General features: G+C 44.2%; 1 protein-coding gene across 3 annotated transcripts in view; it reads right to left on the bottom strand.

Moving 5' to 3' along the window:
• Nucleotides 1–867: 867 nt before the first annotated feature.
• LOC108443012 (centrosomal protein of 164 kDa-like) overlaps nt 868–15,149 on the bottom strand; it is a 41,501-nt gene continuing 27,219 nt past the window's right edge. For all 3 annotated transcript variants that reach the window (XM_037546806.1, XM_037546808.1, XM_037546807.1), the window contains exons 17-29: nt 14,228–14,350; nt 13,883–14,026; nt 13,039–13,122; nt 12,031–12,099; nt 10,797–11,098; nt 9,390–9,545; nt 9,013–9,187; nt 8,504–8,611; nt 6,066–6,165; nt 4,965–5,288; nt 3,358–3,430; nt 2,630–2,737; nt 868–1,548 (exon numbers count right to left, since the gene is read on the bottom strand). In XM_037546806.1, coding sequence (XP_037402703.1) covers nt 1,452–1,548; nt 2,630–2,737; nt 3,358–3,430; nt 4,965–5,288; nt 6,066–6,165; nt 8,504–8,611; nt 9,013–9,187; nt 9,390–9,545; nt 10,797–11,098; nt 12,031–12,099; nt 13,039–13,122; nt 13,883–14,026; nt 14,228–14,350 — 1,863 coding nt within the window. In that variant the 3' untranslated portion in view covers nt 868–1,451. The remainder of the gene's footprint in view (nt 1,549–2,629; nt 2,738–3,357; nt 3,431–4,964; nt 5,289–6,065; nt 6,166–8,503; nt 8,612–9,012; nt 9,188–9,389; nt 9,546–10,796; nt 11,099–12,030; nt 12,100–13,038; nt 13,123–13,882; nt 14,027–14,227; nt 14,351–15,149) is intronic.

Raw genomic sequence — 15,149 nt, 5'->3', positions numbered from 1 at the left:
GTGACCTTTGTAAACAACCTTGTGCTTTTTCGGAAGTTCGTATGGCTCACATGCCGCGGTTTCGGAAAAAGGGAAACATGCAGGACGTCGGAGCTGCCCTGAGGTCGCTTCACCTGAAGTGGCTGTTTGGTGAAAAATCTCATTTTTGGTGAAAACTTTATGCTAAAAATGGATCCGGTTATGTTTTTATCAGCCTTTGTTTTCCACACATTTGTGGGTGGAACATTGATGGGTCAGTTAATTCCTCATTTCTATGCTCATTGTCCACTTTATCACCTCCTCTGACCATAAAGTAGCATTTTGTAGTTCTACAGTTACAGACTGTAGTCCATCTGTTTCTCTGATACTCTGTTACCCTGTTCTTCAGCAGTCAGGACCCCCATGGACCCTCACAGAGCAGGTACTATTTGGGTGGTGGATCATTCTCAGTACTGCAGTAACACTGATGTGGTGGTGGTGTGTTAGTGTGTGTTGCGCTGGTCTGAGTAAAAACTCCAGCAGCACTGCTGCGTCTGATCCAAACACATCAGTGTTGCTGCTGGACTGAGAACCAAAAATATCCAGACAACAATGTCCTGTGGGCGGCGTCCTGCGACCACTGATGTAGGACCAGAAGATGACCAGCAGCAGATGAGCTGTCGTCTCTGACTTTACATCTACAAGGTGGACCGACAAGGTAGGAGTGTCTAATAGAGTGGACAGTGAGTGGACACAGTGTTTAAAAACTCCAGCAGCTCTGCTGTCTGATCCACTCGTACCAGCACAACACACACTAACACACCACCACCACGTCAGTGTTACTGCAGTACTGAGAATGACCCACCACCCAAATAGTACCTGCTCTGTGAGGGTCCATGGGGGTCCTGACCACTGAAGAACAGGGTAACAATGTATCAGAGAAACAGATGGACTACAGTCTGTAACTGTAGAACTACAGAGTGCAGCTATATTAAGTGGAGCTGATAAGGTGGACAGTGAGCGTCTCAGTCGAGATTTTTTGTCTATATACTGTGTGTCTCTAACGCTGTCCGTAAGAAGGACACTGTACCTGAGGAAGAACTTTTAAGAGGCAAAACAGGGTCTTTACTTCTGAAGGAACCTGTTTTCTTAGTTTATAGTCCCTCTTTATGTCTCTGTCTCATAGTTCTAGCTCTCTTAGTGCTTCATGGGCCTTTTGTGTTATATCTTGTCACTGTCACAGCAAAGCCTCGTATCTGAAATGATAAATGGACAGGAAAAACTGTAAGAGGTCATTCTGGATCATTATTGGTCCATTCATCATGAAATATTCACACCATTTAAAAACGAAAGAATGAAACAGGTACAAGGTTCTGACGTGACAGTGACACTGTAAGTGCTGTTATCAGTCTCTCAGACTGTCTCTTTCTCACTCTGAACTCTATTATAGTGTAAAACACAGACACATTAAACCTCCCTCTTTCCGTCCCTGGTCAGTAATGGTACACCTTTATCTGATTGTTCTCGTCCAGACCGAGTTGGACCAAACCACTCATGGAGGGGGGGGTCCTGTAGCGTGAGAACAGCGGCCTGAGCAGCAGTTAAGGACTCAGTAATGTGTGAAAGGCTGTAAAGGCAAATGCATCACACTCGATCTCTATAAGACACATAGAAACACCCACCCTCTGCTTCCACTGACTGGCCACTTTATTAGAAACACCCATCTTGTGCTTCCACTGACTGGCCACTTTATTAGAAACACCCACCCTCTGCTTCCACTGACTGGCCACTTTATTAGAAACACCCACCCTCTGCTTCCACTGACTGGCCACTTTATTAGAAACACCCACCCTCTGCTTCCACTGACTGGCCACTTTATTAGAAACACCCACCCTCTGCTTCCACTGACTGGCCACTTTATTAGAAACACCCACCCTCTGCTTCCACCGACTGGCCACTTTATTAGAAACACCCACCCTCTGCTTCCACCGACTGGCCACTTTATTAGAAACACCCACCCTCTGCTTCCACCGACTGGCCACTTTATTAGAAACACCCACCCTCTGCTTCCACCGACTGGCCACTTTATTAGAAACACCCACCCTCTGCTTCCACCGACTGGCCACTTTATTAGAAACACCCACCCTCTGCTTCCACCGACTGGCCACTTTATTAGAAACACCCACCCTCTGCTTCCACCGACTGGCCACTTTATTAGAAACACCCACCCTCTGCTTCCACCGACTGGCCACTTTATTAGAAACACCCACCCTCTGCTTCCACCGACTGGCCACTTTATTAGAAACACCCACCCTCTGCTTCCACTGACTGGCCACTTTATTAGAAACACCCACCCTCTGTTTCCACTGACTGGCCACTTTATTAGAAACACCCACCCTCTGCTTCCACTGACTGGCCACTTTATTAGAAACACCCATCTTGTGCTTCCACTCACTGGCCACTTTATTAAAAACACCCACCCTCTGCTTCCACTGACTGGCCACTTTATTAGAAACACCCACCCTCTGCTTCCACTGACTGGCCACTTTATTAGAAACACCCACCCTCTGCTTCCACTGACTGGCCACTTTATTAGAAACACCCACCTTCTGCTTCCACTGACTGGCCACTTTATTAGAAACACTGTGTATAGGAGTGTTGGTAAGGATACATGTTGGGGTCTTTGCGTCGTGTTTCCAGCCATCTTTTGTTGCCTTCAATCAGACCCTGCAGTGTCTGGCTGTCCATCTCTGAGGTTTTAGACTGCATAGAGGAGAGACTACACACACACACACACACACACACACACACACACACACACACACACACATTATGTAAAAAAAACTGATAGTCCATGATGGTCTGCTGATTTTCTAAGAGAAGTTACGCATCCTCTACAAAGAACACACTGTGTGGCATTTCTCTGCTTGACGGCTGTCACCTCGGGCACAAGACGGATTCCTGTATCTCAGAATGGGGAGACCTATAAAACTCAAACTACAAGCCAAATTAATATTTCAAAAACAGATGAAATCATTCATAAAATCTGCCAAAAAGCAGCATAAATAGTTAGTACTGTTTGGTTCACATACACAAAAGCATGATTTTTCAGCTTGTTCTGGCTACTGTGCATCCACAGACCTCCACAACGAGGGGGGCTCGTCCTGCTAGTGGCTAAAACAGCAAGCTGACTGGCCCGTCTCACTGAAGGACAGGACTTTCCTCATAAACAGTCACCGTGTTGAGCTTTTCTCGTTCAGTTTCCACTGAGAGAACTAAAATGTGCAGGTGTGTGTTCTCTGCAGAGGATGTTCACTTATTCCCACCAACAAAACCACCTCATGTGACCAGGAGGGCTGAAGCATGTCTGCGTTTGCATGTGTAAGTGTGTGAAGTCACCTCGCCGGAGTGTATCCAGAATACGCAGGTTGAGCTCTTGAGGGAAAGGGTGCACTGGTATCCACGGAAACCCCTAAAGTCAGAGAGAGTTTTGCTGAGATGATGCACAGAGCAGGTTTATAACGGGACAAACAGGTTCTGAACGGGACAAACAGGTTCTGAACGGGACAAACAGCTTCCGAACGGGACAAACAGGTTATAAACTGGACAAATAGTTTCCGAACGGGACAAACAGCTTCCGAACGGGACAAACAGCTTCCGAACGGGACAAACAGCTTCTGAACGGGACAAACAGCTTCTGAACGGGACAAACAGGTTATAAACTGGACAAATAGTTTCCAAACAGGACAAACAGTTTCCGAACTGGACAAACAGGTTATAAACTGGACAAATAGTTTCAAAACAGGACAAACAGCTTCCGAATGGGACAAACAGGTTCTGAACTGGACAAACAGGTTCTGAACTGGACAAACAGGTTCTGAACTGGACAAATAGTTTCCGAACAGGACAAACAGCTTCCGAACGGGACAAACAGCTTCCGAACGGGACAAATGGCTTCCAAACAGAACAAATGGCTTCTGTACGGGACAAACGGCTTTTGAACAGGACAAACTGCTGAAGAGCTGACTGAGCTCTGAGCTGCTCAACACGTACAACAGAAGAGTTTGTACATTCAGTACATTCCCTTAAATATACGACAGCGATCCGTTAACAGGGGTTTTCAGTCGGACTCGTCCCTCTTGCCTTGATTTCATCACCACTTTGAAAAATACTCTGAATGTTGATTTTGTTAGAACTTCAGTCTTGATGTTCTACAGCCGTCTTAAAGGGCTCATATGGTCTCATCCACACATGCAAACTAAGCTTAAAAGAACACAGCCTGTTTTGAATCCCCTGTTTTTGTGATGTCACACCTCCACCTATTTATTCACACTGAAGTTATAAGGAGTATTTCAGCCTGAGCTGCTTCTGGATGAGGCACAACACGAGCAGCCAATCAGCTCTACTGTTTACATACATCAGTCTCAACGGCAACAGCCTGTTTAGCTCTAAGGGATAAAAAGCAGTTAATAAATGGAGATGTAGAAATGAATTATGACTATCTTTGATACATAAACATCAAAAGTGGCTCTCAAAGAAAATAAAATACACGAAAATACAAGGACCTTTATATTTCTTCATAGGACAGAGCAATGTGTAAATATATGGGACATATTTGCGATAATTACTGTTACTGTGACAGTATATTAGAGTATACTGTAATAAAGTATGTTGTGGATATCGTTGGTACTTAAAAACATTTCTCACTGTATGTGATTACAAAGAGAGCATAACTGGTCCTGTTTATTTGGATTCGGTGCAGCATGTATGTGCAACGTTGTAAAATGAGGCTCCTTTTTGTGTTGCAACTTAGCGGACGTCAGAAAAAGTAAATATGACGTATTACGTATCGTGAAAACTTCTAGAAGCACTGACATATTACACTTTTGCCGTATTGCCCATCTACATTTCTTACTACTAATTATTCAAAACCGTGATGTACAGGAGGAGCACGCAGTTTTATTTTACTAAAAACACTTTGTTTATCTGGCACAGCTCAGACCTACCAGGGAGGAATTTGCTCCAATGAGAGCCAAGCAGATCAGATCCGCGCGTCGCCGTGACGCCATTAACGCTGCTGCGTGTGAACCCGTTCTGATTGACGATGGACGAGGAGGCGGGGCTTGGAGGCCACGCCCACGCAGGGGCAGGAGGAAGAGAGGAGGGTGGATGAGACGGTCGAGAGAGCGGCTGGAAGGGGTTCAGAGGGGCCAGAGGGGTCGCTGTACTCTGGGTGAGGGACCCTAACGCCCCCAACACTGTGTTCAACTGACCGGAGATGTGCTGGAGTGACTCAGCCAACTGCTGCACCTTCAGTGGAACTGTGGGGGCTGGAGGAGGGGGAAAGAAAGATGGGGTGAAATACGAAAGAGGAGACAGTCTGCGTCTTCAAGACTGATATGTAAATGACCTCTGTTCTCACTGGCTGCTCTGCACCGTGCCTGAATCACATCTTCTACTCTAATAACGATGGACCACCTGCAATAAAAACTGGGGAACCAAACTGCTGCACGCTGAGAGAAAGTATAGGTCTTCTCACGTTTGCTTTCTTCCATGCTGTTACCTTGTCTTTTTGTTGTGGCAGCTATATTGTCTTACAGTTGTGTGCCCTTTGGTGTTTTATCTGTATTGTTCCCTCTGAGGTAAGAATAACCTCACCTTACTCTTGGGGTCTCCCCTGACCCCAGAGTCCCTTCCCCCTTCCCCTTCTTCCCCAACCTTTTGTCATCTTCCTCCCCTGACCCCCAGTATCTCTACCTAAACCATGTCAGACAATGTATGGTCTCCTTGACTGGAGCGCTGACCAAGCTAGACAAGAGTGGACTGGTGACACACTGGTGACCAAGCTGTGCCCATGCATGATTGATGCATGTGAGTAAGACTAGACTCCTGATCCTGCTGACTGACCACACTGTACCCATTCTCTGTATATGGAAATAAAGTCCAGTCGGCGCCGAAGCTCTGAGTGGGCCGTCATATTCAGACATGTTCATTCGTTCATTGTTGTGACATCACAACCATGATGAACCGGTGATTGGTTACGAAACTACTACATCAAACTTTTATTTTATAACATTTATTATATACATTATGTGTGTGTCTCTTACCTGTTCCTTCTTGGCCATACGTGCTGCTGATGTCTGAATCTGTGACGTCAAACGTGACTTTTCGGTCTCCCACCAGCCTCTCGCCATCGTCACAGGACAGCTGAAACACAGTTTTGTTTTGTTAGCTTTAATTGTAATTCATTTAAATGTGTTTATTTGTTCTGAGGGTGAACAAACGCAACGTGCGCTTTCACAAACAAACTTTTAATTACACGGGATAAGGTTACCGTTTTAACGATTGATCCTCTTGGAAAACACGTCTGTATAATTTGCTTATAACCGGTCAGAATTTGTAGTATAAGCTTGCTGTAGCGCTGAGTGGGAGAGGCAGGACCACCCCAGCCATAGTCACATTTACACATTCTGGCAGACACTTACAGCAACACAACATGGACAAACGTATTGAAACCAAGACATCGTGGACAATTGTACGCTTCCAACTTTTGGGGAAGAACCTTTCCTGTTCGAGTGTGACTGAGCCCCAGAGACCAAAGCAGCTCCATAAAGGCATGGCTGAGTGATATGGTGTGGAGGAACTTGACTGGCCCTCACAGAGCCCTGACCTCAACCCCATCCAACACCTTTGGGATGAACTAGAACGGAGATTGTGAGCCAGACCCTCTCGTCCAACATCAGTGTCTAACCTCACAAATGCACTTCTGGATAAATGGGCAAAAATTCCCACAGACACTCTTCGGAATCTTGTAGAAGCTTCCCAGAAGAGTGGAAGCTGTTAGAGCTGCAAAGGGGGACCAACTCCATATTAATGCCTATGGATTTAGAACAGGATTCAGAAAAGCTCCTGTAGGTGTGATGTGTAGGTGTCCCAATACTTTTGTCCATATTGTGCAGCTGCGAGAGACGAGAACCTGATATCTGGACATTTTAGCGTGTAATACACATCAAACGGTGTGTGTGGCTCTGCTCAGAGCAACTGAGCCTGAAAGAAGCTGAAAGACAACAAAAAATTCTTTGGTCAGTGCAGAGATGTGGGGAGTGGGGTTGCTGAGGGGGCTGCAGCACCCCCTGACTTCAGGTTTGGAACATGTTACTAATAAAACAGTCTGAACCGTCTAATGATTTGAGCATAGTAAAGACCCCATGTGTGCTTGTTTTAGAGCAGAGTTTTCAAAACCTGAAGCAGCTGCACACTGTGAACCTCGTTTTTTCATTACAGTGAGCTGACAGCTGTTGGCTGCTTTGGAGATGTATCTAAAACACATGCATGTTGAAGAGCGAAGACAGAAAGTCTATCCAGAGTTCCAGGCCGGTTCTGAGTCCTGAAGAGCCTAATAACATTTTCTTAACTTAAAAAGAATCCTCTAATGTAATGAAGTCTTTATCAACCGTCATATCGCCCATTCTGTGTGTTTTTGGGTGTTAAATCTCACCGCGTGACTTTAGACGCGACACAATCGGTTCCCGCATCACATATCAACAATCTGATTGCTAAATTTGCAAAAAAATCTAATGAAAAAAGGGCATTTTGTATGATGTGTGCACTGCTTAAAATTCTAGCACCTCCAGTTAAAACACCTTCCCACGTCCCTCTATGAATATAACGCTGTAGTCGGAAGAAAACCTCGTATCTCCAAAATGGTAACTTCACAGGAGAAGGAAAAAACATACTTTACTTTTAATGCAATTCAATGGAACCAGACGTTTTTCCGAGTCATTCTGAGATGCTTTTTTTGGTCCGTTCATCATGAAATTTACACACAATGTAAAGGGCAATAGGTAATTTTAAAGTGGGTCAAAAACTGAAAATTGACAAAAGCGGAGATACAAGGTTTTGTTCTGACAACAGCGATATGTTTGTCTCGATATTTATCAGCATCCGCCGCTTTTGTAGCAACCTACTATATCACTTTACTTGAACTCTGCTACATAACATTGACATAACCAAGCTATAAGCACGTCATGGCAGAAGTCATATACTGTTAAGAGCTGTCATAACAGATGTTCAGTAATATGAGAGTGTCGTGTTGCTAGTACTGGTAATTGTCATAAGAAGTGACATAAGCTGTCATGACATCACTGACAACTGAGGACAACTGACTGTAATAGTAACATGAAACACAGAGAGATGGTCTGATTATGAGCCAAGCTTTACACATTTTCTCTATGAGCTTAAGGAATATGGCACTTCTTTAAAAAATCTAAAATAGACGAAAGCAAAAGGGACTTCTTTGTTTCTATGCTATGATTTATTTAACGTGTAAGCACACCCCTGACTGTTGGTTGTTGTAAGTCATGTTATTGTATGAATCCTTTAATGAACAAAAAAAAAAGACATGAAACATGAAAAGCATATGACATCTGTCATGAGATGTTATGGCATGTTTATCAGTGTTATATAGCAGAATTCAAGCAAAGTGCTCCCTCTGGTGTGTGTTCACAAAGGCGTTTGTGTGTGTGTGTGTGTGTGTGTGTGTTACCTCCTCAGCCAGCGAGGTCTCCAGCTGGCTGAGTTTCTCCTCCTTCTTTCTGAGGAGACTCTGACCTTTCTGCACCGTCTCCCTCAGTTCCTCCAAATGGCTCGCCTCCTACAACGCAGGAGAAGACAAGAAAAGGACTTAGAAGATTCCTGAAAGTAGAACTCCTTAAAGTGAGGAAATACAAATCTACTCTCTTAATAACTGATTAAAAGCAAAGCCAAAGGGACACAGTGGCTGTCAACACGAGGAGGCCTTCAGCAGCAAGAACCACATATACAGTGCTGTGTAGAAGTCTTAGGCATCCAAGTACATTATCTAATACTAATAAACATAAGACATTCGCACAGTACTCTATACAAACTACTATCACAGCACAGTGATAACAGTCTTTAGTGATTGCAGACGACGTCACTGACAGAAGTGCAGACGATGAACTCCAGAAGACGACCCACTGAGGGCCAGAACAACATAAAATGCCTGAACTTGATCCTAAACAGACAAACACAGACCTGCTGAAGGTTGTGGTAGAGCTGGTTGGTGAAGCCCCCTGGTGAGGGGTCCTCCAAGGTGGTATGTGCTGCTCTCAGAGCTGCTTGTCTCTCTCTCAGACTGCCCGTCTGTCTCTCTAAAAACCGACGAGCTCTCTGCAGAGAAACGCCTTCACACGAGATGTACTCCCTCAAACTACAGAGAGAGAGAGAGAGAGAGAGAGAGAGAGAGAGAGAGAGAGAGAGAGAGAGAGAGAGAGAGAGAGAGAGAGAGTGTAAGAGACAGTAAGAGAGAGAGAGAGTGTAAGAGACAGTAAGAGAGAGAGAGAGCACGAGATACTGTGTGTTAATTATTGTGAAAATGAGGATATGAAGATATGAAACACACTGAGACGTACTCGTCGATGCTGCTCTGACTCTCCCGGGACGCTGGCAGAGGAGAGAGAGGAGGCTGCAGGTCCTGCACTCGCAGAGTCTCTTCTTTGTCTCCATCCCTTTCTCTGTTGTTCTTCCTCTCCTCCTCGCGCTCTGCACTCTCTCTCTGCTCCAGCTCACTGACAGACACAAACACAGATGCTTTTGTTCCAAGGCCATGTGACTGACTTAAGCCCTGCCCACTCCATCTGCTATTGGCTGACGCATGGGTACAATAATTCCTTATTCTGAGTATCAAGCAGGATGTTGTGTTTTCAGGGGGAATCAAATGTGTTTTTGGCTGAAAACAAAAAGATTGTTCATTCATTTCTTAACTACAGACAAACTTGCATCTAATTTTTTGTGAAATAAATAAGACAAAGAAAAACTAAGAAAGCCTGTTAGTTCAGCAGTGGCTGTGCATGCGTGTGCTTGTGTGTGTGTGTGTGTTTGCGTGCAGGTGTATGTGCATGTGTGTGTGTGTATGTGTTTGTGTGTGTGTGTGTGTATATGCGTGCAGGTGTATGTGTATGTGCATGTGTGTGTGTGTGTGTGTGTATGCGTGCAGGTGTATGTGCATGTATGTGCATGTGTGTGTGTGTGTGTGTGTGTGTGTGTGTGTGTATGCGTGCAGGTGTATGTGTATGTGCATGTGTGTGTGTGTGTGTATGCGTGCAGGTGTATGTGCATGTGTGTGTGTGTGTGTGTTTGCGTTGCAGGTGTATGTGCATGTGTGTGTGTGTGTGTGTATGCGTGCAGGTGTATGTGCATGTGTGTGTGTTTGTGTGTGTGTGTGTGTGTTGCAGGTGTATGTGCATGTGTGTGTGTGTGTGTGTGTGTGTATGCGTGCAGGTGTATGTGCATGTGTGTGTGTGTGTGTGTATGGGTGTATGCGTGCAGGTGTATGTGCATGTGTGTGTGTGTGTGTGTGTGTGTTTGCGTTGCAGGTGTATGTGCATGTGTGTGTGTGTGTGTGTTTGCGTTGCAGGTGTATGTGCATGTGTGTGTGTGTGTGTGTGTGTGTATGCGTGCAGGTGTATGTGCATGTGTGTGAGTGTGTGTGTATGCGTGTGTATGCGTGCAGGTGTATGTGCATGTGTGTGTGTGTGTGTGTGTGTGTGTGTGTGTGTGTGTATGCGTGCAGGTGTATGTGCATGTGTGTGAGTGTGTGTGTATGCGTGCAGGTGTATGTGCATGTGTGTGAGTGTGTGTGTGTGTGTATGCGTGCAGGTGTATGTGCATGTGTGTGTGTGTGTGTGTGTGTGTTTGTGTGTATGCGTGCAGGTGTATGTGCATGTGTGTGTGTGTGTGTGTGTGTGTGTGTGTGTGTGCGCAGGTGTATGTGCGTGTGTGTGTGTGTGTGTGTGTGCATGTGTGTGTGTGCATGTTACCTGACTCTCCGGCTGAGGCGGTCACACCTGTCCTGCAGCAGAGATACTTTGGTCTGCAGTCTCTCTCTCTCCTCTCTCATCTTTGCGTTCTCCTCTCTCTCTCTCTTCCTCTCCTCCTTCTCTGTCTCCAGCTCATCCCTCGCTCTCTTCCTCTCCTCCTTTTCCCTTTCCAGCTCGCTCTTCGCTCTCTTCCTCTCCTCCCTCTCTCTCTCCAGCTCCTCCCATGCTCGGTCTCTCTCCTCTCTCAGTCTCTCCAGCTCGGCACACAGGCGATCCCTCTCTTTATGGAGACGGGGAAGGACCTGGAGAACGAACACACACACACACACACACACACACACACACACACACACACACACATACACACACACACACACACACACAGAGTGTAATAAACATCAAGAAAGCCAAAATAAACCAACATAAACAAAAACTTTTTCTATGCATGGATGGATGTACATACACACAATTTTTTAGGTTTTTGTGTACATATAAACTGAGTCTGTTCTACAGTTTCTCATTAGACTGAATGAATAACCGACTCTAAATGTAGGTATTGTGATATAAACTGAGTCTGTTCTACAGTTTCTCATTAGACTGAATGAATAACCGACTCTAAATGTAGGTATTGTGATATAAACTGAGTCTGTTCTACAGTTTCTCATTAGGCTGAATGAATAACCGGCTCTAAATGTAGGTATTGTGATATAAACTGAGTCTGTTCTACAGTTTCTCATTAGACTGAATGAATAACCGACTCTAAATGTAGGTATTGTGATATAAACCGAGTCTGTTCTACAGTTTCTCATTAGACTGAATGAATAACCGACTCTAAATGTAGGTATTGTGATATAAACCGAGTCTGTTCTACAGTTTCTCATTAGGCTGAATGAATAACCGACTCTAAATGTAGGTATTGTGATATAAACCGAGTCTGTTCTACAGTTTCTCATTAGACTGAATGAATAACCGACTCTAAATGTAGGTATTGTGATATAAACCGAGTCTGTTCTACAGTTTCTCATTAGACTGAATGAATAACTGACTCTAAATGTAGGTATTGTGATATAAACTGAGTCTGTTCTACAGTTTCTCATTAGACTGAATGAATAACCGACTCTAAATGTAGGTATTGTGATATAAACTGAGTCTGTTCTACAGTTTCGCACAACCAGCATCACCAAATGTTCTTCTGTACTTTACATGCAGTTACACATTTCCACTTTGTATACACCTCTAAGCCTCTTTCTACTTCCTCTTCTTCCTCGCCCAACTGTTGCCTCCTCTTCTTCAAATCAGCTGCCTGCAATCAAACAACAAGAATATATATGGATAACACACACACACACACACACACACACACACAGTTAACACCCTCTTCCAGACTTTCACTCACAGCCTCTTCTACACACCCTCCACCAGGGGTCGGCAACACAAATGTTAACAATCATCCGCCTTGAGAGTCACAACATTTCATGTCCATTCATTTAAGTAACGTTTTACCTTCTTGGCTGTAAACATGTCACAGTATGTGATAATGTACTAATATAGACAAAAACGCAGACTTGCTTTGCTCTGGTTTAAGCTTTATCTCAGCTATAACTTCTTTTCTCACATCTCCAGCTGGAAACTTTTCCGCAAGAGTGGAATAGTTTCTGTAAAATGTTCTCAATGTTTGACGTTTTACGAGGCTGAAGTCGCTTCTCCTTCACCACCTTCTTGTTCAAATTTTCCCGTTTCACCTTAAATGGTGCCCAGATGAGGCCCAGAGTGTAACTGCTGCACTTCTTCAGTGTTTATCAGTTTCTCAGTGTAGATTCAACGTATCAGGAAACCAGCTGGAGTGATTTTAAATGCAAATAAGCCCATTCGTCCCCAAATTATTGATCTTTGACGTAAATCTCTCTCTTTGCCGTTTCGTAGCTACTAGCCGGGTGAGACTGTTGTCTGCGTTGCTATGTGACCAGCAGTCTGCACTGATCTTCAGGGTTAAAGGGTGAATCAGCAGTTTTACAGCGTTTCCAGTGTTTAAGACCATTTACTGTTAAACTGTGTTGAACGATCAGCAGAGCTTTATTTTACTGTAAAGGAGGATTATTTTATTATTACCAAATTTTTATTTTATTTTTACTTTTACAAACCTAATTCTGCTGTGGAGCCACAACAGGACAGGAAAAGAGCCACATGCGGCTCCGGAGCCCCGTGTTGCCGACCTCTGGCCTACACTGTAAATGCTGCTTACCTGAGCCTGCAATCTTGCTTCCTGAGTTTTGAGTTCTTTGGCTTTCAGCTCCAGCTGCTCCATCAGCTGCTGTACATCAGCCTCCTACACACGAACACAGTACGGCATTGGTTAAGACGTTTTGTGAGGGTGCGTTTACATTTGTAGTTCGGTTCCCTCGATCCAGACCACAGTACGTTGTTGTATTATTTTGCTATTTGAGTATTTGCAAGAGTTCATGAACGGATATGCGGCTGTCCATCTAATATCATCCTCTTCTGGATGCAAATTAATATCCTCTTTCAGTTCCAGCCCTGGTGTTGACAGGCCAAAAAATCAGCTGTACAAAGTTTTGTGCTAATCAGAGGAACACATTTGAGTTGTGTATGTGTGTGTGTGTGTGTGTTTCGTACCTTCTGTGTGTGTGTGTGTGTGTGTTTTGTACCTTGTGTGTGTGTGTGTGTGTTTCGTTCCTTCTGTGTGTGTGTGTGTGTGTGTGTGTGTGTGTGTTTCGTACCTTCTGTGTGTGTGTGTGTGTGTGTTTCGTACCTTCTGTGTGTGTGTGTGTGTGTGTGTGTTTCGTACCTTCTGTGTGTGTGTGTGTTTTGTACCTTGTGTGTGTGTGTGTGCGTGCGTGCATGTCGTACCTTCTGTGTGTGTGTGTGTGTGTGTGTTTCGTACCTTCTGTGCGTGCGTGCATGTCGTACCTTCTGTGTATGTGTGGGTGCGTGCGTGCATGTCGTACCTTCTGTGTGTGTGTGTGTGTGTGTGTGTGTGTGTGTGTGTGTGTGTGTGTTTTGTACCTTCTGTGTGTGTGTGTGTTTTGTACCTTGTGTGTGTGTGGGTGCGTGCGTGCATGTCGTACCTTCTGTGCGTGTGTTTTGCGAATGTTGTGGAGCTGAGAGTCGAGCTGCAGTCTGAGCTGCTCCAGCCGAGTCGTATGAGAGGAAAGCAGCCTCTCTCTCTCCTCCTGAAGAGCGCTCAGCAGACGCTCCCTCTGCATGCTCTCCTACACGCACACACACACACACACACACACACACACACACACACACAGACAAACACGTAATACTTGGTTTTATGCAGTGGATTTGCTCTTTTAGTTTGTAAAGTTGGGACCATTTTGCTAGTTCTGAATGTTAGAACAGTTTTTCCACTTGTTTTACTACCAACACACACACACACACACACACACTCAGAGTAAGTGTACCTCCTCCATGTGTGTGACTCTGATGGTGTGCAGTTGGTGCCGGTGCTCTTCTTTAATTTGCTCCAGTTTCCTGTTGTGCTCCCTCTGCACTTCCTCCCTCACTTCCTGCAACACCTCAGACAGCTGCCCACCACACACACACACACAAGTTTGGTGATACACTGTTACATAAAGAATGATTCAAATGAATAATGATGGAGAATTAATTTAATTAACTCTATTTTTAATTACAACCAAAAAGTCAAACTTTAAAAAAGTAATGTATATGAGAGATATGCAAATGTGTGGGCACTCCCAGTCCAATGAAATGAAAATAAATTAACACATCTACATGGAACAAACATACATGCAACATTTTTCTGCAAGGTTTAGCTCTATTTATTTGCCGAGTTTAACATATTGGTTTAATAAAACAATAAAAAATGTGCTACAAGTTTTGCACAGATCACAAATGTGTTCAATTTAATTGTGTATTAAGTGTGCAGAAGTGTGTTCTCTGCAGAGGACGCATTAAAATGTATTAACCAGGGGTGCACAAACATTTGACTGTACATAGTGAAGCCAAGTGCAACAAATTAAATTATTAAATAAAGAAAGAATTGATGTTTCATGTATAAACATATTAATAACACATAACTGAATTTAACTGAACTGAATCAGACCAGAATTTAACAGAATCGTATCAGATTTTTTTTTAACTACAATGTTTTTGTTTTAAAACAAACTATATATTAAGATGAGTATCATTTGAAAAAGTGAGATTCACCCCTATAAACCTGTGTTTTTTGCTGGTTTTTAACTGGTCCCCAGTAAAAAGGTCCCCATCGTGTACTGAACCTTTTCCAGAAGACATTGTGGCGGTGGTCAGAGAGAACTGTCCGTGGTGCTGGAAAGTGGTCAGTTATTGGAAGTTGTGCTGTGT

Source organism: Pygocentrus nattereri, chromosome 17 (genome assembly GCF_015220715.1).
Source record: "Pygocentrus nattereri isolate fPygNat1 chromosome 17, fPygNat1.pri, whole genome shotgun sequence".
Classification (NCBI taxonomy): Eukaryota; Metazoa; Chordata; class Actinopteri; order Characiformes; family Serrasalmidae; genus Pygocentrus; species Pygocentrus nattereri.
The sequence above is the reverse complement of the archived record's forward strand: the minus strand, read 5'-3'. Positions and strand labels throughout refer to the sequence as shown.